The following is a 26,825-nucleotide window of genomic DNA, read 5'->3' as shown; positions in this document are numbered from 1 at the left end:
TTTCTGTTGAAGCGACTGCTGATCCAAACAGTGATGTCCATTATTTCCTGTGTTCACAGTTCCCTATTGAATATGTTCCCAACTATTAAGATCCAACTCTCAACCACTTATTTGTACATTTCATGTTTGGGGTTTCAATCCAACCAGCAATAACTAATAGTGATCTGTTCAAGCAGAACTTTGATTACAAATTCACTTACTTCTCCTGGGCCCGAGTTGGTCAGCACAGTGATGATAAAATGAGTGATTGTACATCAGTATTTCTTCCAAATTGAATATTTCTGATTGTGATGGGGGTGTGGGAGAACTAGATCTATTGCTGTTGCATTAATTTTGTACTGTTAGGCAAATTACTACAAGTTCACAAATTAAGCAATAAGAGGGACACCAAGTGAATGCAAAAGCTTGGTGAAAGAAAAACCTTCCTATGGAGTCCATCTCAGTCACTCACTTCTGTTTCTCCAACGTATATACAGGGGATCACCAGGCTCTTGATGAAGATTAGTGTTATCCCAAAGTAGCTGTATGTAGACCGATTTGCTGTCTTGTGAAAGACTTGACTGAGGCATCTAGAAGGGAAAAAAAAGTACATGATTTGAGAACTATTTTTCACATCTTTAAAAATGCACATTTAACAAGTAAATTAATAAACTGCTTTTGTTAATGGAAAAAATATAGCAGCTTCTATTCAGTTTATTTGTATAGAGTATTTCAATAAAAGTTACACAAGACTGCATAAATCATGAGCAACCAAGTTATACAGGGTCTTTCACAACTTGTGTGGTAGTGAAAAAGCTTTTGCATTGCAAGTATAGTGTGAGCAGATATAAAGGACTTCTCTTGTTGCACAGTAGTATGCAGTAACAGCCTCAGCAGATCAAGTCATTGCAGCACTGGTAACATTTGTTTAGTTGAAGAGGATGCAGGGGAGCCAATTACTGGGCTTAACATTTGTCGTAGGTTGCAGAAGTTTGTGCCTTCTTTTTAATTTTATAAAACGAGTTAGTGTAGCAGTAGTGAAGTCTTTCCTATCTTGCCACCCCGTCCCCCCTCAAAAAACTGTGCTCATCGGAGGGATGTTAGTGCTAGAGGGATGATACGCTTCTCATTTCAGCCACACGCATCAGTAGCAAGCACTCCCAGGTCAGGTATGGCACAATGAAATACAGAGCAAAGCTCTGTCTACTCTTCCACAATGAGTCTCAGCCTCAATCTCAGCAGAGCACTACACCAGCGTGATCATGTGGACTCTGAGCGAGACTGCCAAATTAGGAACAATTTTGTGCTGTAGATCCATGTGCACCAGCAACTGGATAAGGCAAGACCCTTGCAGCTAGATGATACTTTAATTTGTTCAGTCCGCAAGCGTGACCCCGAGCTTCCAGTTGCCGGTCACTTTAATTCTCCGCTCCACTCCCCCTCTGACCTCTGTCTTCAGCCTCCTACATTGTTCCAATGAAACTCAACGCAAGCTCGAGGAACAGCACCTCATCTTTCGAATAGGCACTTTACAGCCTTCCAAACTCAACATTCAGTGCAACAATTTCAGATCATAACCTCTGCCCCCATTTTTTCCAGACGGCAGCTGAGGATTCTGCTATTCTCATTTACACCTCCTCTACACCCTTTTTTTTTTTTTCCTTTACTTGTCCCATTACCATCTCCTTTTGCAAAGCACCATCATCCCTTTTGTCATTTAATCTTTCTGGCCTTCCACCCCATCACATCCTTCCCTTTTGTTCTTTCCTCCCCTCTTTACCTGCCTCTGCACTTGGTTAAAACGTGTTATATCTCTAATTTATTCCAGTTCTGATGAAAGGTCATCGACCTGAAATGTTAACAGTTTCTCTTTCCACAGATGCTTCCCAACCTGCTGAGTATTTCCTGCATTTTCTGTTTTTATTTTCAATTTCCAGCATCCGCAGTATTTTACTTTTGCATGCGAGATATTTTCATCCCAAAAGTCTGGGCTAACAACTTGTCCTATCCTGTATGAGGTGTGGAGCAGCTATCATACACTCTCACGGGGCATATGTCATTACATAAATTATGTTTCTCACATCAATATAGTTTTACTTCATTTTAACAAGTACTTCATGTTGACTTTTGCCAGGACGATTTTAGTGTCTGTTCAAAATGGAATCAATTCTACCATAGTAACTGATGTGCTATGCATGGTATATATAATGAGATGTCTCTCTTCATTCTGTTGAATTTTCAATGATATAAAGGAAGTTGCTGCAACTAGAATTTAGTGCCATTAAGAAAAATGCAGCGATTTACAAGAGGTCATCCATTTTTATTCTTTGATTACTCAATGACATTCTGTCCAACTTCTTTTGTTATACTAAAAATATACTACTTCAATAATAGCATTAAAAAAAAAAAAACCAAGATCAGGAGCACAATTTGCTGGAGAAACTGCACCACCCTGAACCACAGCAAGTTACTGATCCCAGTCACACCAGAGCCTTAAATAGTTATCCTCTTCCAACACAAAACCAAAACTCCCTGGTGGCATCCACTCCTTTTAAAAAAATATCAGAAGATCACCATTACCAGAAAAAAACAGCCAATAGACATGGCAAGTGATTTGTTATTACTTCTCTCTCCTCAAAACTTGCATTTTCACCGTCTATGGGACTTCAGGTAAAATCGCAGCATCTGAACAGCAAATCATGTTGCAGGTGGCAAGAGTACAAGTTGCCACAGGATGTTGAGCTGTGAGGAGTCTCCTGTCCTACTCATAGGTCATTTGGACATTTTTAGGGAAAAGATCAAATGTACCTCAAACAAAGAATTTACTGTTCATTACAAAAGTTCAAAGCAAGTTTTGCAAGTGTGGGCCTGTTGAACCTGACTGCATCTATGGGTTCCCTGTGCTGATGTAGTTTAGAGTTGAAAGGGCTGTCCTGAAATTAACTAAGGTTCCAGCTCAATCTGAAAGAATAAATGGTGAATGATTTCTGAAATGTGCAATTTTGCAATATTGGAAAGACTGAAGCCATTGCTTTCAGCTCCCACCACAAACTCCACTTCCTTGCCACTGACTCCACCCTCTTTAAAAAAAAAAAAAAAAAAATATAAAAGGATATAGAGAAAGAACAGAAAAATAGTTTGAACAACTAGCAGACGCCATGTGCTGTAAACTGAATACAATAAAATAGAGCAGCTCCAAGCCACACTCGGTCAGTCAGAAAAAACGACGTGTCAAAAACTATGGAGGCTGAAACTTGTTCAGAGGAAGATTGACCATATCTGCGTAAGTAATCTGACATTTGTTCAGCCTACATTTATGAACACACGGTCAATGGGAAACAGAGAACCAAACTTCAGGCCACTTTGGAGCATAGCAGTGGCACACTCAGAATGGCTGTTGTGCAATATGGAGAAATGTCACAGTAGCAGAGTTGGCAAGTAAAAAAAACTTCACTCAGAATTTAGAACATAGAAACAGAAAAATAGGAGCAGGAGTAGGCCATTCGGCCCTTCGAGCCTGCTCCACCATTCAATATGATCATGGCTGATCCTCTATCTCAATACCATATTCCCGCTCTCTCCCCATACCCCTTGATGCCTTGTGTGTCTAGAAATCTATCTATCGATCTCCTTCTTAAATATATTCAGTGACTTGGCCTTCACAGCCTTCTATGGTAGAGAATTCCACAGGTTCACCACCCTCTGAGTGAAGACATTTCTCCTCATCTCAGTCCTAAATGTCCTACTCCATATCCTGAGACTGTGACCCCTCGTTCTAGGCCCCCCCAGCCAGGGGAAACATCCTCCCTGCATCCAGTCTGTCCAGCCCTGTCAGAATTTTATACATTTCAATGAGATCCCCTCTCATTCTTCTAAACTCCAGTGAATATAGGCCTAGTCGACCCAATCTCTCCTCATACGACAGTCCTGGCATCCCAAGAATCAGTCTGGTGAACTTTCGCTGCACTCCCTCTATGGCAAGTATATCCTTTCTTAGGGAAGGAGACCAACACTGCACACAGTACTCCAGGTGTGGTCTCACCAAGGCCCTGTATAACTGTAGTAAGACATCCTTGTTCCTGTGCTCAAATACTCTTGCAATGAAGGCCAACATACCATTTACCTTCCTAACTGCTTGTTGCACCTGCATGTTTTCTTTGTGACTGGTGTACAAGGTCACCCAGGTCCCTTTGTACATCAACATTTCCCAATCTATCACTATTTAAATAATACTCTGCCTTTGTTTTTCCGACCGAAGTGGATAACTTCACATTTATCCACGTTATACTGTATCTGCCATGTACTTGCCCACTCACTCAACTTGTCTAAATCGCCTTGAAGCCTCTTTGCATCCTCCTCACAACCCCACCTAGTTTTGTGTCGTCAGCAAACTTGGAAATATTACATTTGGTTCCCTCATCCAAATCATTTATATAGAGTCAGAGTTATACAGCACAGAAAGAGGCCCTTCGGCCCATCGCATCCACACCGGCCATCAAGCCCTGTCTAATCTAATCCCATTTTCCAGCATTTGGTCCGCAGCCTTGTATGCTATGGCATTTCAAGTGCTCATCCAAATGCTTCTTGAATGTTGTGAGGGTTCCTGCCTCTACCACCCTTTCAGACAGTGAGTTCCAGATTCCAACCACCCGCTGGGTGAAAAAGTTCTTCCTCAAATCCCCTCTAAACCTCCTGCCCCTTACCTTGAATCTATGCCCCCCCTTGTTATTGACCCCTCTACTAAGGGAAAAAGTTCCTTTCTATCTACCCTATCTATGCCCCTCATAATTTTGTACACCTCAATCAGGTCCCCCCTCAGCCTTCTCTGCTCCAAGGAAAACAACCCCAGCCTGTCCAGTCTTTCTTCATAGCTGAAGTGCTCCAGCCCAGGTAACACCCTGGTGAATCTCCTCTGCACCCTCTCCAAAGCAATCACATCCTTCCTATAGTGTGGCGACCAGAACTGTACACAGTATTCCAGCTGTGGCCTAACCAGCATTTTGTACAGCTCCATCATAACCTCCCTGCTCTTATATTCTATGCCTCAGCTAATGAAGGCAAGTATCCCATATGCCTTTTTAACCACCTTATCCACCTGCTCTGCTGCCTTCAGGGATCTATGTACATGCACACCAAGGTCCCTCTGATCCTCTGTCTTTCCTAGGGTCCTACCATTCATTGCGTATTCCCTTGCCTTGTTAGTCCCTCCAAAATGCATCACCTCACACTTTTCAGGGTTAAATTCCATTTGCCACTGTTCCGCCCATCTGACCAACCCATCTATATCGTCCTGCAGACGGAGGCTACCCTCCTCGCTATTTACCACCCCACCAATTTTCGTGTCATCTGCGAACTTACTGATCATACCTTTTACATTCACATCCAAATCATTAATGTAGACCACAAACAGCAAGGGACCCAGCACCGATCCCTGCGGTACCCCATTGGACACAAGCTTCCAGTCACAAAAACAACCTTCGACCATCACCCTCTGCCTTCTGCCACTAAGCCACTTTTGGGTCCAATGTGCCAAGGCACCCTGGATCCCATGGGCTCTTACCTTCTTGATCAGTCTCCTATGTGGGACTTTATCGAAAGCCTTACTGAAATCCATGTATACCACATCCACTGCACTACCCTCATCCACACACCTAGTCACCCCCTTGAAAAATTCAATCAAATTGGTCAGACATGATCTTCCCTTGACAAAGCCATGCTGACTATCCCTGATTAATCCTTGCCTCTCCAAGTGGAGACTAATTCTGTCCCTCAGAATTTTTTCCAATAATTTCCCTACCACTGATTTTAGGCTCACTGGCCTGTAATTCCCTGGTTTATCCCTACTACCCTTCTTGAATAATGGTACTACGTTAGCTGTTCTCCAGTCCTCTGGCACATCCCCTGTGGCCAGAGAGGTTCTGAAAATTTGTGTCAGAGCCCCTGCAATCTCCTCAATATATTGTGAATAGCTGGGGCCCAAGCACTGATCCCTGCGGTACCCCACTAATCACCACCTGCCACCCCGAAAAAGACCCATTTATTCCTTCTCCGTTTCCTGTCTGTTAACCAATTTTCAATCCATGCCAGTATATTATCCCCAATCCCATGTGCTTTCATTTTGCACACTAGCCTCTTATGTGGGCCTTTATCAAAGGCCTGCTGAAAATCCAAATATACCACATCCACTGGTTCTCCCTTATCTATTCTACCAGTTACATCTTCAAAAAACTCCAGTGGGTTTGTCAAACACGATTTCCCTTTCATAAATCCATGTTAACTTAGTCTAATCCCTTTTTTTTAATTTAAAAAAATTTTTTTTTTTTTTTAAGTGTCCTGTTATCACATCCTTTATAATACTCTAGCATTTTCCCTACTACTGATGTTAGGCTAACCGGTCTGTACTTCCCTGTTTTCTCTCCCTCCTTTTTTAAAATAGTAGGGTTACATGCTATACCCAATACTGAGTGCCCAAAATGAAAGTGCCCCATTCCCTTACCTTGAACACAAATATTTACAAAAGGCCATTAAAACAGCTTGTGAATGTAACAGATTTGAAGATCAAGTTAAGGACACTCTAGAACATGAGTGAACTGATAAAAATGAAGACAGGAAGATCTGGTACCAATAGGAGTAAGTCTTACATCTAGGTCCAACTGTCTGTGGGCAATCTGGGTGTGTACCATAGAGCTTCATACAAAGTTTAATTATCAACATTCCAATTAATTTTCACACATCTTAATTTTCAAATGCTAACTGATCTTGCTATAGTGATTTTGAATTTATCCACCAAATAAGGCAACGGTGTTAAGAACCGCCATTTCCAAAACTACAGATCAATGAAGTTCAAGCAGGACAAACCAGTGTCTAAAAAATATAAGCATAAATAGTATCGAGTTGCCTGGACTTCGTGGGCCCACATGCCAGAAGAATGTGGACCATGGGCTATAGTTCAGACAACCCAGCTGTACATACTGCAGAGTGGGAATTAAATCACCTGTTCAAACAGAGTGCTAAAAAAAATGGACAAAAGCAGCACTGGTTCATTCTCTCAAGATTATAGGAATGTACTATTTGTACATGGAAGCCAAGAAGTTGAAAAAAGCAACACTACTGCTCTTCACATGCATCCTCAGACTACCTCACTAAGAGTTCTCAAAATTTCCCCCAAGCTGAAAGAACTTCAATTATTAGAGGTGGCCTGTAAAATAAGCAAACATTGCAGCCAACTCTCAAACTTTCTGTAGCACTTTATCCTTTATCACACCAATGTACCATGATGCTACAAGGCTCAATTTTTATAGCCCTCTTACTAACCAAAATTACATTGTATTCCCAAGTGTTTGAGTACTTCAGTTATCATCTTGTTAAAAAAATAAAGATTTATAATAGTGATTAGTATGCGCTCATTTGAACAGATGATGGTTTGGTGTGCTGACAAATTGCATCCAGTCAAGGTATAATTTATGAACATTACCTCTTCAAATAAAGTAACCACCAATCTTCTACGTACCTGCATTCCTTTATTACAATGCTCGGATGTCAGGATGAGACCCGGCAGGTTACTTGGTAAATCCAGCCTTCTGAAATACCAAACAAGGTTCCAAAAAATGATTGGGTGCTGGTTGATAAACGTGGAGCTGTGAATCACCTGATCTCCCTCATTCTCCAGCAGAGACTCCAACTCCTTACGCAGCACTAAAGGACTTAGATATGGTACAGAGACGGGCTTTGGATTAGGTCTGCTTTCAAGACTCACAGGATCCTAGTGAACAAATATAAAATGGTGAAGGGTGAATTCATTCATAAACTAAATGTGTAGACCCACTTTCAAAAGAAAAATTGAAACAGAAACCAGTTTCAGGAATCCTCAAAACAAGTCCTCTCCTCCTGGGGGAAGGGGAGGAAAAGAGGGGAGGAAGTTGAGATGGCTTCAAGGTGACATACTGGGCAACGAAACATCAAAATCATGTCAAGTCTTGGCAGAGGACTTGATAAAGCAATACTTGAGCTAGGCCAGTCAAAGTACTCCAGAAACAGTTAATTAAGTTGAGCTCATCCAAAACTCTGCTGCCCATATTCTAACCTGCACCAAGTCCCATTCACCCATCACCCCTGTGCTTGCTAACCAGCAACACTTAGACTTCAAAATTCTCAGTTATTTTTAAATCCCTCCATGGCTTTGCCGCTCCCCAACTCGAATCTCCTCCAGCCCTACAACCCTTTAAGAACTCTGCATTCCTCCAACTCTGGTCTCTTGTGCATGCCTCACTTTGTTCAGCCCACCATTGGTGGCTGTGCCTTCCGTTTTCTAGGCCCCAAGCTCTGGAATTCCCTCCCTAAACCTCTCCGCCTCTTTCTCCTCCTTTAGGCCACTCCTTAAAACCAACCTCTTTGGCCAAGCTTTTAGTCTCCCATCCCAGTATCTCCTCCTTTGGCTTGATGTCAATTTTTGTCTGATTACTCTCCTTGGGATGTTTTACTATGTTACAGGAGTTATATAAATCAAGTTGTTAATGATTACCTAGCCAGCCTGGCTCATTAATGGGATCTGAAGGGATAGACCAGGCACTGGGAATCTGCTCACTTGGCTCCAATTCAGCCTGAAATCCAATGCTGTAACAGAAAGAGTGGTCCTGGCTAGACAAGCAGTGGGAAGCGTGCGAGTGCTGGTAAGCTGAGCAATTTCAGCTGGTCCCTGTACACACTTGCCAAATTTTGTTTTTTTTTGGGGGGGGGGGGGGGGGGGGGGGGGGGAGAAAGGAGTGGGTGGGACGTACCACCTAAATTCAAAATAAACCTAAATGACGATTACAATATTCATTCCATTTACAGACCGATACTATAAGCAGTAATAAAGAGAAACATGGAAATTTGTCCTCCGAAACCTATTCATGTTTTATTTTAGTGCCTAAGCAAGCTGATATAAAAGATGCACAAGACTGATCTGAAACCAAATATGGAAATCACTGGAAGATCAACATTGCTGTTGATCAGTGACTATTTATCCGAACATACCTCAAACTTTGTTACATAGCACATTCACTTACTTTTATATAATTGATTTAGAAAGACCGGAGGATTACAAAAAAACATTTTGTTTGTAGGGTGTAGGTGATATTGGCAAGGCTGTATTATCTATTGCCAACTGCCTAAAAATGTGGTGGGCACTTATTGAAGCAACTTTGTGTAACTGAGTGACTTGCTGTAGCATGTCTGAGGGCATTCACAATCAGTCACTTAGTGAGAGAGTGGAGTCACATGTAGGCCAGCTTCTTCTCTCAAGGATGGTAATGATCCAGCTGATTTTTTTTACTCCTGGTGAAATTTCACAATTTTCCATGATGGAATTTGAACTCAACTGCTGCACAACTGTATCCAACAAGCACTGTGTTGATTTCACCCAAATTTTTAAAATTTGAATAGTTATAATAGAAATAAAAAGGAAGTTCTAGTGCCTGAATGCCACACAACTGTGCTAGCTGTCTCACTTAAAAAAAAAGTTCAGAAAGTTACAGCTGGAGGCCCTGAATTATATAGACAGGAACTCTAACAGAAAAACTAACATGACAGTTTAGATATCCACCAGGTGGCGCTTATGACAAAAAAACTAAATTGATCTGTATACGTCACATAATAACAGGCAATTTTAGAAAAGAGAAAAGGCTGTTTGGTTCAGTTAACCCATCCCATTTTGGTTGATCTAAACACCATCTTCCTTCTCAACACATCCTTCAATCCTGTTTCTTCAGAAACATGCGTCACCCGTGGTAACTTTATTGCATTTATATCTATTACTTTGAGAGAAACAATTCAGCCTCAACTTCCTAAATATTAATCATGTCTCCTACTTTGAGCATCTCCCAGCAATGTGGACAAGTTGTCAACCAACCCGCTCAATCCATTTTCCAACATGAAGAAAATAATTTATATACATGCAGAATTAATGTGGTGGACTTAAAGGGAACCCAAGTTTCAAGTGGGGATCTTGATCAACAGTCAAATGATCTCCAACACCGTTCTTACATTTTGAAAATATTGAAATATAAATAATTCCATTTTTAAACTTTATTTCAGGAAATAATTCAATGCCTACAGAGCACAAATCTGTGGCAGCACTAAATCCAAAAGTTACTTTTTCCAAACTTAATCATTCTATTACGTCAAATCATTTCACATCTGGCTGCATTAATTACTTACCACACTTTCCTGCAGACTATTTGGGAGGCTGGTTGTTGAAATACCATGTGTAGGCTGCTGAGACACATCCAAGTTCTGCAATGGACCACCTACACTGTAACTTCGGATCAAAGATGCTGTCCGTTTAGGGGTTTCATCATGTCCATTGTCTAGCAACTCCCGGGAGTCCTTTGATAAAGCACTGGTCCAAAAGGGGGAAAAAAATTAATGCCTTCCATAAAAAATCACAGCACAGGAGGCCATTCTGCCCATTGCGCCGGCTCTTTCGAAGAGCAATCCAGTTAGTCCCACTCCCCTGTTCTTTCCCCATATTACTGCAATTTTTTTCTCAAGTATTTATCCAATTCCTTTTTGAAAGCTACTATTGAATCTGTTTCTACCACCCTATTTGCTGTGCGCAAATTGGCACCCGCATTTCCCACACTACAACAGTGACTACACTCCAAAAGTACTTCATTGGCTGTGAAGCGCTTTGATATGTCCGGTGGTCGTGAAAGGCGCTATATCAATACAAGTCTTTCTTTGTTTTTCTATCAGGCAGTGCATTGCAAATCCTAACCACTCGTAATAAAGGTCTGATGGATCCAGCCCTTCTTGCCTCCTTTACCTGACATGTATCTCATTTGCATACTGATCCAAACTTTACCTTATGCATAAACTTTTAGTTTGTTAAAGCCTTCAAAATAAATGCATTTTGCTCCTCCACTAGATCTTCCTATGCCATACACCATGCATTTGCTGAGATCGCAGATAAAGCTCCCAAGCCTCCAACAATGCCTGTATAAAACTGGCCGCTAGGAAATGGGCGATAGTGGGAGAGAGGTACATTTGAAACCTCAGTCTCAATAGTCGGCAGCGATAGGACATAGATTTGTGCTTTCATCCTTTCACCAGGTGATGACAAAGCGTGGAAAAGAAGAATTTAAAAAAAGCTGCTCTCACACGCACCTTTAAATAGTTTCAGATGTATATTGGGAGAAGTCTGGGAGCAAAGGCACTTGCTTTGGAATAGTGTGTGGTTCAAGAAGGAAATACATTTAACAAAACATTATCGTTAGACAAGCAAAGAAACTCACAAGGGGGGAATGGATGTCATTTGAATATTACAGAAACTTTACCGTTTATCTTCAGAAGAGGACTCCTCCTGGGTTACTGTAGGAACTGGTGAATCTGCCAAGTTTATTAGATTCGATGTGGCAGGAATACAGTCAGCTTTCTGCACCACACGTTCTGCTGCTGTGGTTATATTGTTGCTGTGCAAACTGTCTCCAGACACACTGGACTTCAGGAAAAAACTGAGAAAAACAGATTGCCACAGACTTCAATTCAGGCACTGATCATAAAAGTGCAGACAGCAAATTATGTAATTTTACGACAAAAAGTAAACCTGCATAATTACTACCAAAATGTTATTTAAAAAAAACTAAGCAGTTTTATCTCAAGTCAATATTAATTTTGCTGTACTATGTTTCACGGTCACTTAAAACAATAACAGGAAAGCCGAATAAGCACTTCATTAGAGTTAGAAAAAAATACATGGGCCCGGAATTTGTAGTGGGTAATAATGAACGAACAGCGTTCACCGTTGTTACCCCTTTGAAAGTGACCGTAACATCAGAATGTAGCGCACGCGCATCTAACATAGAATCATGAAGTTGCGGTCAGTCATTCACTACTCCAACACTAGCTGCACTCCCACCGCCCCCCCCGCCCCTAACACAGCTGGCAATCAGGGAAATCAGTGGAACGGACGAAAACTTGGGCTTTTCCGCGGTAATATCACTGTTAAATACCCCATTAATGTCAGATCTTGTTGGATTAGGTGTAACTGGGGTTTTAACAATGTATTGACTGCTAAACAAATGTTACGACACTGAAAAACGAATTTTAATTTTGTGGAGTGTCAAATTTCTTCATAATGATGAAAATTACAATAAGAAACTTAGATATTTTAAAAGTTTGTTCATACTTAGTTCAGGTTTACTTTTCCCCCATACGAGAGCCCCAATCTTTGATTTGCTCTTCCTGGTTCTCTGTCTGAGACTTCTGCATGGTAATTGGCTGCTTAGACAGCTTGTTGAGGTCACAGTAGCTCGCACTAGGAATTCCTCACTATTCTACACTGATCTGACCTACACGTCGAGAAAGGCAAACATCTCGTCAGAAATCTCAAGATCTTTGTGGGCGGCTTTCTTCAGGGCCAGCGGCAAGTGCCTTTGCTTCACCGCTGACTGCAAATTCCCGGCCATGATATATTTATCAGTAATATTTTTCTTAAAACACAAAGAAAAAGCAGTGGTATATCCAAAGAGACTAATCAATTTTACCACTTTTTCTTCCACATATTTTCAGGACACCAAACCACAGCAAGCTCCTGATACTAACTGAGCAGGGAGGGAGAATATACAAAGCAGATGCCAGGGCAAGTCCACCCAGTCTACTCTCCTACACCTCTTACCTGCTGCATTGACCAAAGGCTTGGAAAGAAATAATCTTATTCTTAAATATCAGAAAAATGCATAGTACCAAACATGAGATTTTATAAACTGGAGCAAAAAACAAATAATTCAGTACCTTCCGGTATCTCGTAGGTCCTTAAACTCAATGTTTAGAACTGGCAAAAAAGTCTTTTTACAAAATGGACAAGTGGTATTAAGGTTAGAATCATCTGCACTCCAGCCAGACATAATCTCCTCATCATAAACTAAAGCTTCACAGACACGACACTGAGAACAGCTGGACATCAATACCTTTGGGGGAGGGGGGGGGGGAAAAAGTGCAATATGACAGATTAATCAAATAATATCTCAATGCGTTTGTTAGAACAATTTGTTCTGTTAGGGAAAAAAAACAATTTATAAATTTGGATTTAGTCAAACAAATGATAAATCAAACAAGGTCCTGCTCTTGATTGGCCATCAAAAAAATTATACAGTACCACAATATGATGGGCCTAAGGGATGCATATTTAAGCTGCAGTAGCAGCCCCGTGGAAGTAAAATAACTACGGAACTAATTTAAAACTAAAGCTAATGTTTTAAAGTAAAACATTCAGTCCACACTACCACAACTGCTTGGCAAGGTAGGAATGCCACTGAAGGCATCAGATAATTGTGAATGGCTAGATATTTGCTTTCTAAGCTTGAATTACTGTGACTCACTTGAAGTCACGGCCATATAAATTACCCTTGGGTATAATTTCTATTGCAACATTCTTATAAGTAGATGCCATAGTAAAAAAATGACAAATGGCATCCACGCCAAAAACAATAAATGAATCTGACAATCTAATGACAATCAACGGTTAACTATGCCATTAACTGATGTTCATGGTGCATAGACTATGAACCAGTATTAATATGATGGCAGATACACTGGGTTGTTTATACTAAAATGCTTTTTTTTTTTTTTTTATATAAAAAGGGCAGAGTTTAAAACCGGAACTTGATGTTAAAATTCCCAATAAACTAGATTCCCATTGTTTATTTATATTACATTTTTCTTTTTCCTCACCTGGCCTGACATCTGCAGCCAAAAGTGCACATCCCGTTTCCAAGACAGCAACATATAGCCATTAACAAGCATCAAATATTCTCTAGACATGATTCTATTCTCCGATTTTACTTTCTACTTGCAGGGAGATGCCAGAGTCTCTGCTCAGTGCTGAGCGGAAACTGAACCCGTGTATGCCCATCCTCTATGGCAGTTTTTTATTTTTATTTTAACACAATGGTCCAGTAATTCCGGGCACAACGCATGAGTACGGACGGGGTACTCACGCGTATGCCCGGAGGAATTGCTGGTTTTCAGCATGCACAGCGCATGCGCTGAAAACCGGCATTTCCTGTCCTCTGACCCAAGGGGTTAAGAGGCAGAACGCGCGCGACTGCACAGGCAGCGCGTGCGCAGTAAAATTCCTTCCCCCCCCCCCAACAAGAGTTGCGCGCGTGTAAAGGCCTCCGGTCTTTGTGCGTGGAAAAACAAGACGTAAGTATTTAGTTTCAGGTAAGTGGGCTTTTAGTACAATGTAGAATTTTTTTTTTTTTTTTTTTTTTTTTTTAAACACAGGTTTGTTATTTTTAAAGAATTTACAGGATGATAAGTTTAGTTTTGACCTTATTTTTTAAAAATTTATTTTTTTCAAAAAACTGATTAATTGTTTAAAACATTTTTAAAAACTTATTTATAGTTAATATACAATCAGTGGGATGTTTTTTAAAATTTTATTTAAAGTTAAAGTAGTGTTTTGGCAGCCCATACTTTTCATGAGTTTGACAGCTCTTACTGTCAAACTCATGAATGAGTTTCCCCTCCCCTGATTGGCTGCACAGTGCTCACCTGATCCCAGCCGGCACATCGCACTAACTACGCCGCTGGATCAGGTAAGCACTGCGCGCTGACATCTGAACCGGGCCTGTGACAGGAAATGCAAGCAGGCCCAGGCTTCAGATGTCGGCGCGCAGGGCGAGTGCAGATCGGGGGCTTGCACGCGCGGCAAGCACCCGATCCTAATTTCAGGGCCAATAAGTTAGAGTCTGTAACATGATTTCACAAAGACGTTTTGATACAGAAATGAGTCTCATACCAAATTAATGCAAATTTACAGAAGTTTGCCAACAGTTCTCAGCCAATCAAAACTCTCAATTCATAAGTTAGTGTTATGCTGATTGCACAATATTTGCTCCCTAAGCATGATTAACAACTAAATATTACGCAGTAGGTCAGCCATGTACACCTGATCAACCAACTCTGTGAAATCAGAGATAATCATCCTTAGTAAAGCGTCAGCTTGATTCAGTTGGTAGCACTCTCACTTCTGAGTCAGAGGTTGTGGGTTCAAGTACAAAATTTGAACAGAATCTAGGCTGATACTTCAGTACAGCACTGAGGGAGTGCTGCACTGCTGGAGGTGCCACCTTTCATATGAGACTTTAAACCCAGGCCTCATCTGCCTATTCAGGTGGATGCAAGTATGAGTTTCTACATAACATTTCAAGAGTTTTTGTCTTATAAAAACAAATGGCAAAATGTGTGATTCTGTTGCTTCAACTTTATGGTTTATAGTTTTAAGAATGCTCTTGTAAAAGGCATGGGGATCAAAGCATAATTTTCTTACCTCCATTGCACAATTCTGGAAGATACTTGATGTACTGGCACAATGGGAGGATCCATGATCGGATTTCTCAGGTTCATTGTCCTTTCCTACTTTAGACGAATGTGCAGCACCTAGTGAAGTATATAGTATTAAGATATATTATAAAAAGTCATCATTCATAAAAAAATTTCACTAATGTCAAGGCAATATTAATATGGAGGGGAGAGTAACCTTTTAAAGATAAGGCTATCCCCCCATATATGTATAAAATATTTTACATAAATCAGCGATTACAGACTAGCTTGCACAGCAAGTTAAGTCTCCCAGACAATTGGCCCTGGATTGATGGGCCCCATTAGAGCTCTGTTTAACTGCAACAAGTGAAATCAGTTCTGGTAATCTTTATTCAGACCTCAGCAGACAAATGGTACAAAGCTTCCTTTAATCTGGTACTACTGTACCCTTTTAAAAATGGATTTACATTAAGGATAGTTTGTGGGGAAACTAGAATGTCATTAATACAGGAGGGTTTAAAATTAGGATTGCTTGGTATTATGAATAAACTGGGGGATATTACTGACACAGGCACCAAGTAAGGTATGATTGACGAGAGATCAACACAATTAATAATTACTGAATATAAGTATGGATGACTGTCCATTTATCGACAACCAAATCTGGAAAAGCTGCTGGTCCAGATGGTGTTTACCCAGAATTCTTAAAACTACTGGGACTCAAAGCTAAGAGATGGTTGACCTCCTCCTTCTCCGAGGTACTAGCAACCAGTAAAATTCCACCTATTTGGAAGGAGACTAAAATAATTGCCCTCTTGCAGCAGGGGGAAGAATGCTTGTAAAGCCTCCAGCTACCGCCCAATCTCCTTACTTTGCACTTGTTATAAAGTGCAGGAGAGGCTACTACTTCACAGACTAGCCCCCATCATCGAGCCAACCATCCCCAAGGAGCAAGCGGGCTTTCGGAGCGGCCATAACTGCTGCGACCAAGTGGTAGCTTTAACACAGATTGAAGCAGGCTTCCAGCGCCAGCTCAAGACCACCGTAGCACTGATGGATCTGCCAGCAGCTTATGACACAATATGGAAACATGAACTGCTTTTCAAGCACTCCACCATTTTACCCTGCAGAACAACGATCCATCTTCTCAACTCCATGCTTAGCAACCGACACTTCCATGTGTACACTGGCACCCAGAAATGCAGATAAAGGACATTGAACAACGTACTCTCACAGGGTTCTGTCCTGGCACTCCTGTTATTCAACGTTTATAACAGTGACCTGCCCAAAACAGAGTTCCACAAGTTTGTATACACTGATGACATTGCCGTGGCCATGCAGAACATGGATCTGCCCATCACCAAGGAAACCCTGACCAGTGATTTACAGAGGATGAAGGCCTACTTCCACCGATGGCGACTTTGGCCAAACCCACAAAAGACCGGCAACCTCGACAGTCCACCTCAACACCAATCAAACAAACCATGCTTTGAAAGTCCCCTTTTGTGGCGCAGAGGTAAACCATGCCAAAAATCCCTCCTATTTAGGAGTCGCGCTTGATCGCACAGTGTCATATAGCCAGCATCTCCAGAACCCTGGGAAGAAACTAAAGAGTATGGTCAACTTGATCCAGAACTTCGCCGGATCCATATGGGGAGTCGACACTCAAACTGTCCGTCGGCAGCACTCGCCCTGGTGTACTCTACAGCGGAGTGAGTATAAAAGGTAAGCCCGAGCGCGGGTAGGCGTACTAATCTCCAATCTCAGGGAGGGTGAAGTAGTAAAAAGTAATCGAGGTGTGACGTCACCACAAAGCAGGTAAGTGATTGGTTGGGGGTATTTCTCTCTTTTTTAAAACTTTAACTCTGTGTTTTATAGTTTTTAAGGTCTCTGTGGTGTAGCGGGGACAGTTTGTAAACCAGGGCCCTTAAATATATCATTTAACTGTAGTGAAATTGGTGGGATTCAGTTTAATTTAATTGCAATTAATTAAAGGTTAAGTCATGGCAGGACAGCCCAGTGCTGTGGTATGCGCCTCCTGCACTATGTGGGAACTCAGGGACACTTCCTGTGTCCCTGACAACCATGTGTGCAGGAAGTGTGTCCAGCTGCAGCTACTGGCAGACCGCATACTGGACCATTCGCGATGCTGAGGATGTTGTGAACAGCACGTTTAATCAGTTGGTCACACCGCAGGTAAAGGTGGCACAGGCAGAGAGGGAACGGGTGACCAACAGGCAGAGTAGTAGGCGCAGGCAGGGAGTGCAGGGGTCCCCTGTGACCATCCCCCTCTCAAACATATATACCGCTTTGGATACTGATGGGGGGGGGATGGCTTACCAGGGGAAGGCAGCAGCAGCCAACTTCCTAGCACCAGGGGTGGTTCTGCTGCACAGGACGGGAGGAAAAAGACTGGGAGAGCTATAGTAATAGGGGATTCTATTGTAAGGGGAATAGATGGGTGTTTCTACGGCCACAAACTAGACTCCAGGATGGTGTGTTGCTTCCCTGGTGCAAGGGTCGAGGATGTCTCAGAGCGGCTGCAGAACATTTTGGAAGGGGGTGATGAGCAGCCAGTTGTCGTGGTGCATACAGGTACCAACGATATAGGTAAAAACCAGGATGAGGTCCTAAAAGCTGAATATAGGGAGTTAGGAGGTAAATTAAAAAATAGGACCTCAAAGGTAGTAATCTCAGGATTGCTACCAGTGCCACGTGCTAGTCAGAGTAGAAATAGAAGGATATTTCAGATGAATACGTGGCTAGAGGAATGGTGCAAGGGGAAGGGATTCAAATTCCTGGGACATTGGAACCGGTTCTGGGGGAGGTGGGACCAGTACAAAACGGACGGTTTGCACCTGGGCAGGGCTGCGACCGATGTCCTAGGGGGAGTGTTTGCTAATGCTCTGGAGGGTTTAAACTAAAATGGCAGGGGGTTGGGAACCTGAGCAGAGAGACAGAGGAAAGGGAAACAAGGATAAAAGCAAAAAAGACAGGAAGGAGAAAAACAAAAAAGTGGCAGGCAGAGAAATCAAGGGTTTAAATCAAACATGGCCACAGTAAATAATAATTCTAAAAGATCTAAGAGCGTTAAAAAAACAAGCCTGAAGGCTTTGTGTCTTAATGCGAGGAGCATTTGTAATAAGGTTGATGAATTAGCTGTGCAAATAGAGGTAAACGAATATATATATGATTGGGATTACGGAAACATGGCTCCAGGGTGGCCAAGACTGGGAACTCAATATCCTGGGGTATTCAATATTCAGGAAAGATAGGCAAAAGGAAAAGGAGGTGGGGTAGCATTGCTGGTTAAAGAGGGGAATAACAATTGAAAGGAAGGATATTAGTTCTGATGATGTGGAATCTGTATGGGTAGAACTGAAAAATACCAAGGGGCAGAAAACGTTAGTGGGAGTGGTATATAGACCTCCAAACAGTAATGCAGAGGTCGGGGATGGCATTAAATTGGAAATTAGGGAAGCGTGCAATAAGGGCACAGCAGTTATCATGGGTGACTTTAAATCTACATATAGATTGGGCTAACCAAATTAGTAACAATACTGTGGAGGAATTCCTGGAGTGTATACGGGATGGTTTCCTAGACCAATATGTCGAAGAACCAACTAGAGATCAGGCCATCTTAGACTGGATATTATGTAATGAGAAAGGATTAATTAGCAATCTTGTTGTGCGAGGCCCCTTCGGTCAGAGCGATCATATGATCGAATTCTTCATTAAGATGGAGAGTGAAATAGTTGACTCAGAGACTAGGGTCCTGAATTTAAATAAAGGGGACTACGATGGTATGAGGTGCGAGTTGGGTAGGATTGATTGGGGAATGACACTCAAAGGGTTGACGGTGGATAGGCAATGGCAAACATTCAAAGATCGCATGGATGAACTACAGAAATTGTTCATCCCAATTTGGCATAAAAATAAAACAAAAAAGGTGAATCAACCGTGGCTATCAAGGAAAATTAGGGATAGCATAAGATCCAAGGAGAGGACATATAAATTGGCCAGAAAAAGCAGTAAACCTGAGGATTGGGAGCAGTTTAGGATTCAACAAAGGAGGACAAAGGGGTTAATTAAGGGGGGGAAAATAGAGTATGAGAGTAAGCTTGCAAGGAACATAAAAACTGACTGTAAAAGCTTTTATAGATATGTGAAGAGAAAAAGATTGGTGAAGTCAAGCATAGGTCCCTGGCAGTCAGAATCAGGGGAATTTATAATGGGGAACAAGGAAATGGCAGACCAATCAAATACATACTTTGGTTCTGTCTTCACAAAGGAGGACACAAATAACCTCCCAAAGATGTCGGGGAACATAGGGTCTAATGACAGGGAGGAACTGATAGAAATCAGTATTTGTAGGGAAATGGTGTTAGGGAAATTGATGGGATTGAGGGCCGATAAATCCCCAGGGCCTGATAATCTACATCCTAGGGTACTTAAGGAAGTGGCCCTAGAAATAGTAGTTGCATTGCGGGTCATCTTCCAAAATTCGATAGACTCTGGAACAGTACCCATGGATTGGCGGGTAGCTAATTTTACCCCACTGTTCAAAAAGGGTGGTACAGAGAAAACAGGGAATTACAGACCGGTAAGCCTGACATCGGTAGTGGGGAAAATGCTAGAGTCCATTATAAAGGATGTAATAGCAGAGCACTTGGAAAAAAGTGACCGGATCGGACAAAGTCAACATGGATTTACAAAAGGTAAATCGTGCTTGACTAATCTACTGGAATTGTTTGAGGATGTAACTGGTAAAATAGATAAGGGAGAACCAGTGGATGTGGTGTATTTGGATTTTCAGAAGGCTTTCGATAAGGTCCCGCATAAGAGATTAGCGTGTAAAATTAAGGCACATGGGATTGGGGGCAAGGTATTGACTTGGATAGAGAACTGGTTGGCAGACAAAGCAAAGAGTTGGAATAAACGGCTCTTTTTCCAAGTGACAGGCAGTGACAAGTGGGGTGCCGCAGGGATCGGTCCTTGGACCCCAACTATTCACAATATATATTAATAATCTAGACAAGGGAACTAGATGTAATATCTCCAAGTTTGCAGACGACACAAAGCTGGGTGGGCGTGTGTGCTGAGGAGGATACTGAGAAACTCCAGTATGATTTGGACAGGTTGGGTGATTGGGCAGAAGCATGGCAGATGCAATATAATGTGGATAAATGCGAGGTTATCCACTTTGGTGTCAAAAGCAGGAAGGCAGATTATCGGAATGGCAATAGATTGGGAGAAGGGGAAGTGCAACGAGACCTGGGTGTCCTTGTGCACCAGTCACTGAAAGTAAGCATACAGGTGCAGCAGGTGGTTAAGAAGGCAATTGGTATGTTGGCCTTCGTAGCGAGAGGGTTTGAGTACAGGAACAAGGATGTCTTGCTGCAGTTGTACAGGGCCTTGGTGAGACCACATCTGGAGTATTGTGTGCAGTTTTGGTCGCCTTATCTGAGGAAGGATGTTCTTGCCATGGAAGGAGTGCAGCGAAGATTCACCAGGCTGATACCTGGGATGGCAGGAATGACGTATGAGGAGAGATTGGGTCAATTGGGCTTGTACTTGCTGGAGTTTAGAAGAATGAGAGGGGATCTCATCGAAACTTATAAAATTCTAACAGGACTAGACAGACTAGATGCTGGAAGGATGTTCCCGATGGTCGGGGAGTCCAGAACCAGGGGTCAGAGTCTAAGGATAAGGGGTAAGCCATTTAGGACAGAGATGAGGAGGAATTTCTTCACCCAGAGTGGTGAACCTGTGGAATTCTCTACCACAGAAGGCAGTAGAGGCCAATTCATTAAATATATTCAAGAAAGAGTTGGATATATTTCTTAAGGCTAAAGGGATCAAGAGATATGGAGAGAAGGCAGGAACAGGGTACTGAATTTGGACGATCAGCCATGATCTCATGGAATGACGGAGCAGGCTCGAGGGGCCGAATGGCCTACTCCTGCTCCTATCTTCTATGTTTCTATGAGTCCTGCATGGCTATCAAGTCCACGTCAAATCCGTTGATGTCCAGCTGAATTCTACTATGAGAATTATCAAGTATGCTTTTTATCGACACCAACACCATGGCTGCCTGTGCTTGCAAACATCGCACCACCACACCTACGCCACAAATATGCAGTCCCTAGAGAATACAACCACTACACCAGCAAAGACATGCTGATCCAGGCCGACTTGAACAATCTAGCACCAACCCGTCTCAAATCTAGGCGGCCATTTTGAACCTTCGCCAAAGTCCTTCAGCGATCTCCCCTCAGCCTTGATAACAGATGGCGAAATGCTTGGAAGAACTGTGACATAGGGAATGGATTCCTTATAGAGGACCCCACAGTACAACCTGAAGGATCAAACCTTCCTCGCAAACAGTGGACAACCATCAACCGCCTCAGTACCGGTCATGGTAGATGCTGCCACCTTCTCCATAGATGGAAGATGAAAGCATCCCCATCGTGGAGATCTAATCAGACGCTGGAGCACATCAATGAGCACTGCCCTCTGAGGAAATTCGCAGGCAGTCTGCAAGATATCCACGCTGTTACGCCGAAAGCTTTAGCCTGGACATCTGACTTAGATATTGACATCTGATTTGCTTTGCTACTACCATACGAAAGAAGTAGTCAATTTATTTTACGGAACACAGTAACTGACTTTACCTAATTCTTAAAAAGAAGCAAATTTTGACTATATTTACTGTATTAGTGAAGCACAGGAGATATCAAACATATATTCAAGCCAACATACCGCCACTCTGAAGCCAAGATCAGGTATTAAGGGAAGGGTGGAAATAAAAACGCAAGCACTTTTGTATACCTGCCAAAGCTAACTTAACAATGCCAGATGCTTGGAGCAATTCACTCATTTGCCATTCACCCTAGTTGATGAATTGTCCAAGCAGGCCTGAACAAGGAGGGGATAAAACAGGGTAACAAAAATATTATAAAACTTTGATTTACTGAGAGGCCGCGCAGAGTGAGCAGACAAGTCCGATTCCACATTGAGTTTCAGATCCCAAGCATGTTGTGGTGGTAAGCTGCAAGGTTCCTCCAGATGAGAGGAAGTGTTATCCAGTGGGCTTGCAATGTTACCAGTTAACAATAGTCTAACCTAGACTATAATTTTAAAGAGTGCTGGTAAGTGGAACACAAGACCACCAACAGTTAACTTCCTCAAGCATTCCGAGTATAAACCGAGCTGCTCAGAAGTGGAGAATTTGATGGGGAACCCTTCGGGAGTTTGGGACTGAGTAAGCAGAGAGAGACAAATGTCAGAAAATAATATGTGATCAATAAATTTCATGGAGCAGCAATTCACAAATATAGTGCAAGTACAGGTAGACTATCCTTTATCCGAAAACCTCGGGACCAGCCGTGTTTCAGTTTTCGGAAAATTTCGGATTTCGGAAGGTGGGTCAGCGGGGGTCTCCGCAGTCGTGGCTTGTCCGTCGCTGCTAGCCTGGAATGCAATGAAGTTCCGCATTTCCACCAACAGGTCGTCGTGCTCGGTCGGAACAGGGGCCGGCACCGCCGCGGGCTCAGAGCTCTCGTTGCTTTCGAGCCTTTGAAAGAGAGTCAGGTGGTTCCGCGGGGGGGTGGGGGGTCGTGCGCACGACTTACGCTGACCCTCTGCTCAGCGTAAGTCGGCGGGGTCGGGGTCGGCGTGCGCACGACTTACGCTGACCCTCTGCTCAGCGTAAGTCGTGCGCCACTCTGGTCATGTCGTACGCACGACTTACGCTGACTGAAAAAACCTTTGGTTTTTAGAGGGTTTCGGTTTTCGGAAGTTCGGATAAAGGGTAGTCTACCTGTATCAAAAATAACTAGTTTTGTAGTACATAGAATATACATGGTTTGCTTAAAAAGCATTAATAGCTGGATTTTAAAAAAGCAAATATAATATATTAGTTTTAACTAACCAGTCAGAGGGTGTTTACCAGTATCACTGCTGCTGCTGCTGCTGCCAAGGCTAGTGCTGCTTTGATTAAGGCCATTTGTAACCATTGTTGTAGGTAGACCCATTCTTTCAGTTGGGTTGCCACTATAGCTATAATCCTGAACACCAGGAGGAAAGCTGAATTTTGAATCATCAAACCGTTCATCCTTAATATGGAAAGAAACAAATAATTCAAATTATAAGAAATAACCAGCTGAATAGTCATTCTTTTCAAAAAGGAAATACTGAGAAAAGAAACAAGAATACAGAGAACAAGCAAGTGCTGTATTAGTTAATAGTGGATACTAGAACTAGTGGTAGTATTGCTGCAAGTATTCACTACCTTAGAGAACAGTTAGATAGAAGTTTGTATCTTTGACTCAGTCGAGCTTTGATCTTGGCCGTGTCACTAGAATAGGCAAATGGAGATGTAATGCTTCTGCACACAATAGAACAAAAAAATTGCCAGAGTGGTCACCCAAGGCTGCTCCAAATCACTCTGGTCGGAAACAGAAATCTTTGAGCAGGTCACCAACCTACTTACCCTTAGCCAGGTCAAATGGACTCCTATAGCAAGTAAATTTTAGCTATACCTTTAACAGAAGATCATAAGAAGTAGGAGCAGGAGTAGGCCATTTGCGCCTGCTCCACCATTCAATAAGATCATGGCTGACCTTCTAACTCAACTCCACTTTCCTGCACTATCCCCATATCCCTTGATTCCCTTCATATCCAAAAATCTAGCCATCTCTGTCTTGAATATACTCAACGACTGAGCCTCCATAGCCCTCTGGGGTAGAGAACTCCAAAGATTCACCGCCCTCCGTGAAGACATTTCTCCTCATCGCAGTCCTAAATGGTTGACCCCTTATTCTGAGACTGTGACCCCTGGTTCCAGACTCCCCAGCCAGGGGAAACATTCTCCCTGCATCTACCCTGTCAAGTCATGTAAGAATTTTCTATGTTTCAATGAGATCACCTCTCATTCTTCTAAACTCGAGAATATAGGCAGAGTCTACTCAATCTCTCCTCATAGGACAATGCCCCCCATCCCAGGAACCAGTCTGGTGAACCTTCTACAAAAAGGGAGGTAGTAAAAGGTGTTGCATCTCCTGCGCTTGCACGGGAAGGTAGCATGGGGAGGGGAGGGGCTGTTGGAAGTGATAGAGGAGTGGACCAGGGTGTTGCGGAGGGAGCGGTCCCTTCAGAGTGCTGAAAGGAGGGGGGAGGGGAAGATGTGTTTGGTGGTGGGATCACGCTGGAGGGGATTGTCCGAAGGGACCGCTCCCTCCGCGACATCCTGGTCCACTCCTCTATCACCCCCAACACCCCTTCCCCTGGCACCTTCACGTGCAAGCGCAGGAGATGCAACACATGCCCTTTTACCTCCTCCCTTCCCACTGTCCAGGGCCCCAAACATTCCTTCCAGGTGAAACAGCGATTTACTTGTACTTCTTGCAATTTAGTATACGGTATTCACTGCTCACGATGCGGTCTCCTCTACATTGGGGAGACCAAACGTAGATTGGGTGACCGCTTTGCGAAACACCTCCGTTCAGTCCGTAAGGGTGACCGAGCTTGCGGTCGCCTGTCACTTCAATTCGCCGCTCCACTCCCACCTCTCCGTCCTCTGCTCCTACACTGTTCCAATGAAGCTCAACGTAAGCTCGAGGAACAGCACCTCATCTTTCAATTAGGCACTTTACAGCCTTCTGGACTCAACATAGAGTTTAACAATTTCAGACCATAACCTCTGCCCCCATCTTTTTTTGCCCCTCACATGGCAGCTGTCAATCTTTCAGCCATTGCTATTTACGCTTCATCTAGAGCCATCTTTTGTTTAATGTCCCATTACCATCTCCTTTTGCCTTGCACCATCATCCCTTTTGTCACAATCTCTCCTGCCTTCCATCCCATCACAGACCTTCCCTTTTGCTCTTTCCTCCCCTCCCCCTTTTCCCGGCCCCTACACTTGCTTAAAAACCTGTTCCATCTCCAGCTTTTTCCAGTTCTGGCAAAGGGTCATCGACCTGAAAAGTTAACTCTGTTTCTCTCTCCATAGATGCTGCCTGACCTGCTGAGTGTTTCAAGCATTTTCTGTTTCTATTTCTGGTGAACCTTCATAGCACTCCCTCTATGGCAAGTATATCCTTCCTTAGGTAAGGAGACCAAAACTGTACACAATACTCCAGGTGTGGTCTCACCAGGGCCCTATATAATTGCAGTAAGATGTCTTTACTCTTATACTCAAACCCTCTTGTAATAAAGGCCAACATACCATTTGCTTTCTTAATTGCTTGCTGTACCTGTGTTAACTTTCAGTGATTCATGTACAAGGACACCCAGGTCCCTCTGAACACCAACATTTCCCAATCGTTCACCATTTAAAAAATACTCTGCTTTTCTATTTTTCCTACCGAAGTGGATAACTTCACATTTCTCCACATTATATTCCATTTGCTATGTTCTTGCCCACTCACTTAGCCTGTCTACATCCCCTTGAAGCCACTTTATATCCTCAACTTAAATTCCCACCTAGCTTTGTACCATCAGCAAACTTGGATATATTACATTATGGTCCCCTCATCCAAATCATTGATAAGAGGATTGTGAATAGCTGAGGCCCAAGCACTGATCCTTGCAGTACCCCAATAGTTACAGCCGGTCAACCCGAAAATGGCCAGTTTATTCCTACTCTGTTTTCGGTCAGTTAACCAATCCTCAATCCATGCTAGTATTTTACACCAATCCCATGAGCTCTAATCTTGTTTAATAACCTCTTGTGTGGCACCTTATCAAATGCCTTCTGAAAATCCAAATACATCACATCCACTGGTTCCCCCTTACCTATTCTGCTAATTACAACCTCAAAAAACGCCAACAGATTTGTCAAACATTATTTCCCTTTCATTAAATCAGTGTTGACTCTGCCCAATCCTATTATTATTTTCTAAGTGTCCTGTTACCACGTTCTTAATAATAGATTCTAGCATTTTCCCTACTACTGGTATCAGGCTAACTGGTCTGTAGTTCCCCGTTTTCTCTCTCCCTCCTTTCTTAAATAGTGGGGTTACATTTGCTACCTTCCAATCTGCAGCAACCGTTCTAGAATCAATGGAATTTTGGAAGATGACAACCAATGCATCCACCATCTCTTTCAAAACCCTAGGATGTAGGCCATCAGGTCCAGGGGATTTATCAGCTTTCAGTCCCATTAATTTCTCCAGTAATTTTTTTTTTTTTACTAATACTAATTTCTTTCAGTTCCTCATTCTCGCTCGACCCTTGGTTCTCCACTATTTCCGGGAGGTTTTTGCATCTTCTTCCATGAAGACAGACACAAAGTATGTTTAATTTCTCTGCCATTTCCTTATTCCCCATTATAATTTCTCCTGTCTCAGCCTGTAAGGGACCCACATTTACTTTCACTAATCTTTTCCTTTTTACATACCTATAGAAGCTTTTGCAGTGTTTTTATATCTCTCGCTAGTTTACTCTCATCTCTTTCTACTCTGCTCTTCTATATAAGGAAATAAGAGTTTCAAATGTATATTTTCATTAGAAAAAAAAATTACAGCTGGTCAGAACAA

The 26,825-nt window shown here is 42.5% G+C and overlaps 1 protein-coding gene across 4 annotated transcripts in view; it reads right to left on the bottom strand.

Moving 5' to 3' along the window:
- dennd4c (DENN/MADD domain containing 4C) overlaps positions 1 to 26,825 on the bottom strand; it is a 169,390-nt gene that overhangs the window by 5,029 nt on the left and 137,536 nt on the right. For all 4 annotated transcript variants that reach the window (XM_085983916.1, XM_085983930.1, XM_085983920.1 and 1 more), the window contains 7 exons: positions 23,219 to 23,402; positions 15,293 to 15,402; positions 12,751 to 12,926; positions 11,295 to 11,471; positions 10,177 to 10,357; positions 7,490 to 7,741; positions 452 to 569 (listed from right to left, as the gene is read on the bottom strand). In XM_085983916.1, coding sequence (XP_085840042.1) covers positions 452 to 569; positions 7,490 to 7,741; positions 10,177 to 10,357; positions 11,295 to 11,471; positions 12,751 to 12,926; positions 15,293 to 15,402; positions 23,219 to 23,402 — 1,198 coding nt within the window. The remainder of the gene's footprint in view (positions 1 to 451; positions 570 to 7,489; positions 7,742 to 10,176; positions 10,358 to 11,294; positions 11,472 to 12,750; positions 12,927 to 15,292; positions 15,403 to 23,218; positions 23,403 to 26,825) is intronic.

Source organism: Somniosus microcephalus, chromosome 1 (assembly GCF_052327205.1).
Source record: "Somniosus microcephalus isolate GS21.2 chromosome 1, FLI_Smic_1.0, whole genome shotgun sequence".
Classification (NCBI taxonomy): domain Eukaryota; kingdom Metazoa; phylum Chordata; class Chondrichthyes; order Squaliformes; family Somniosidae; genus Somniosus; species Somniosus microcephalus.
The sequence above is the reverse complement of the archived record's forward strand: the minus strand, read 5'-3'. Positions and strand labels throughout refer to the sequence as shown.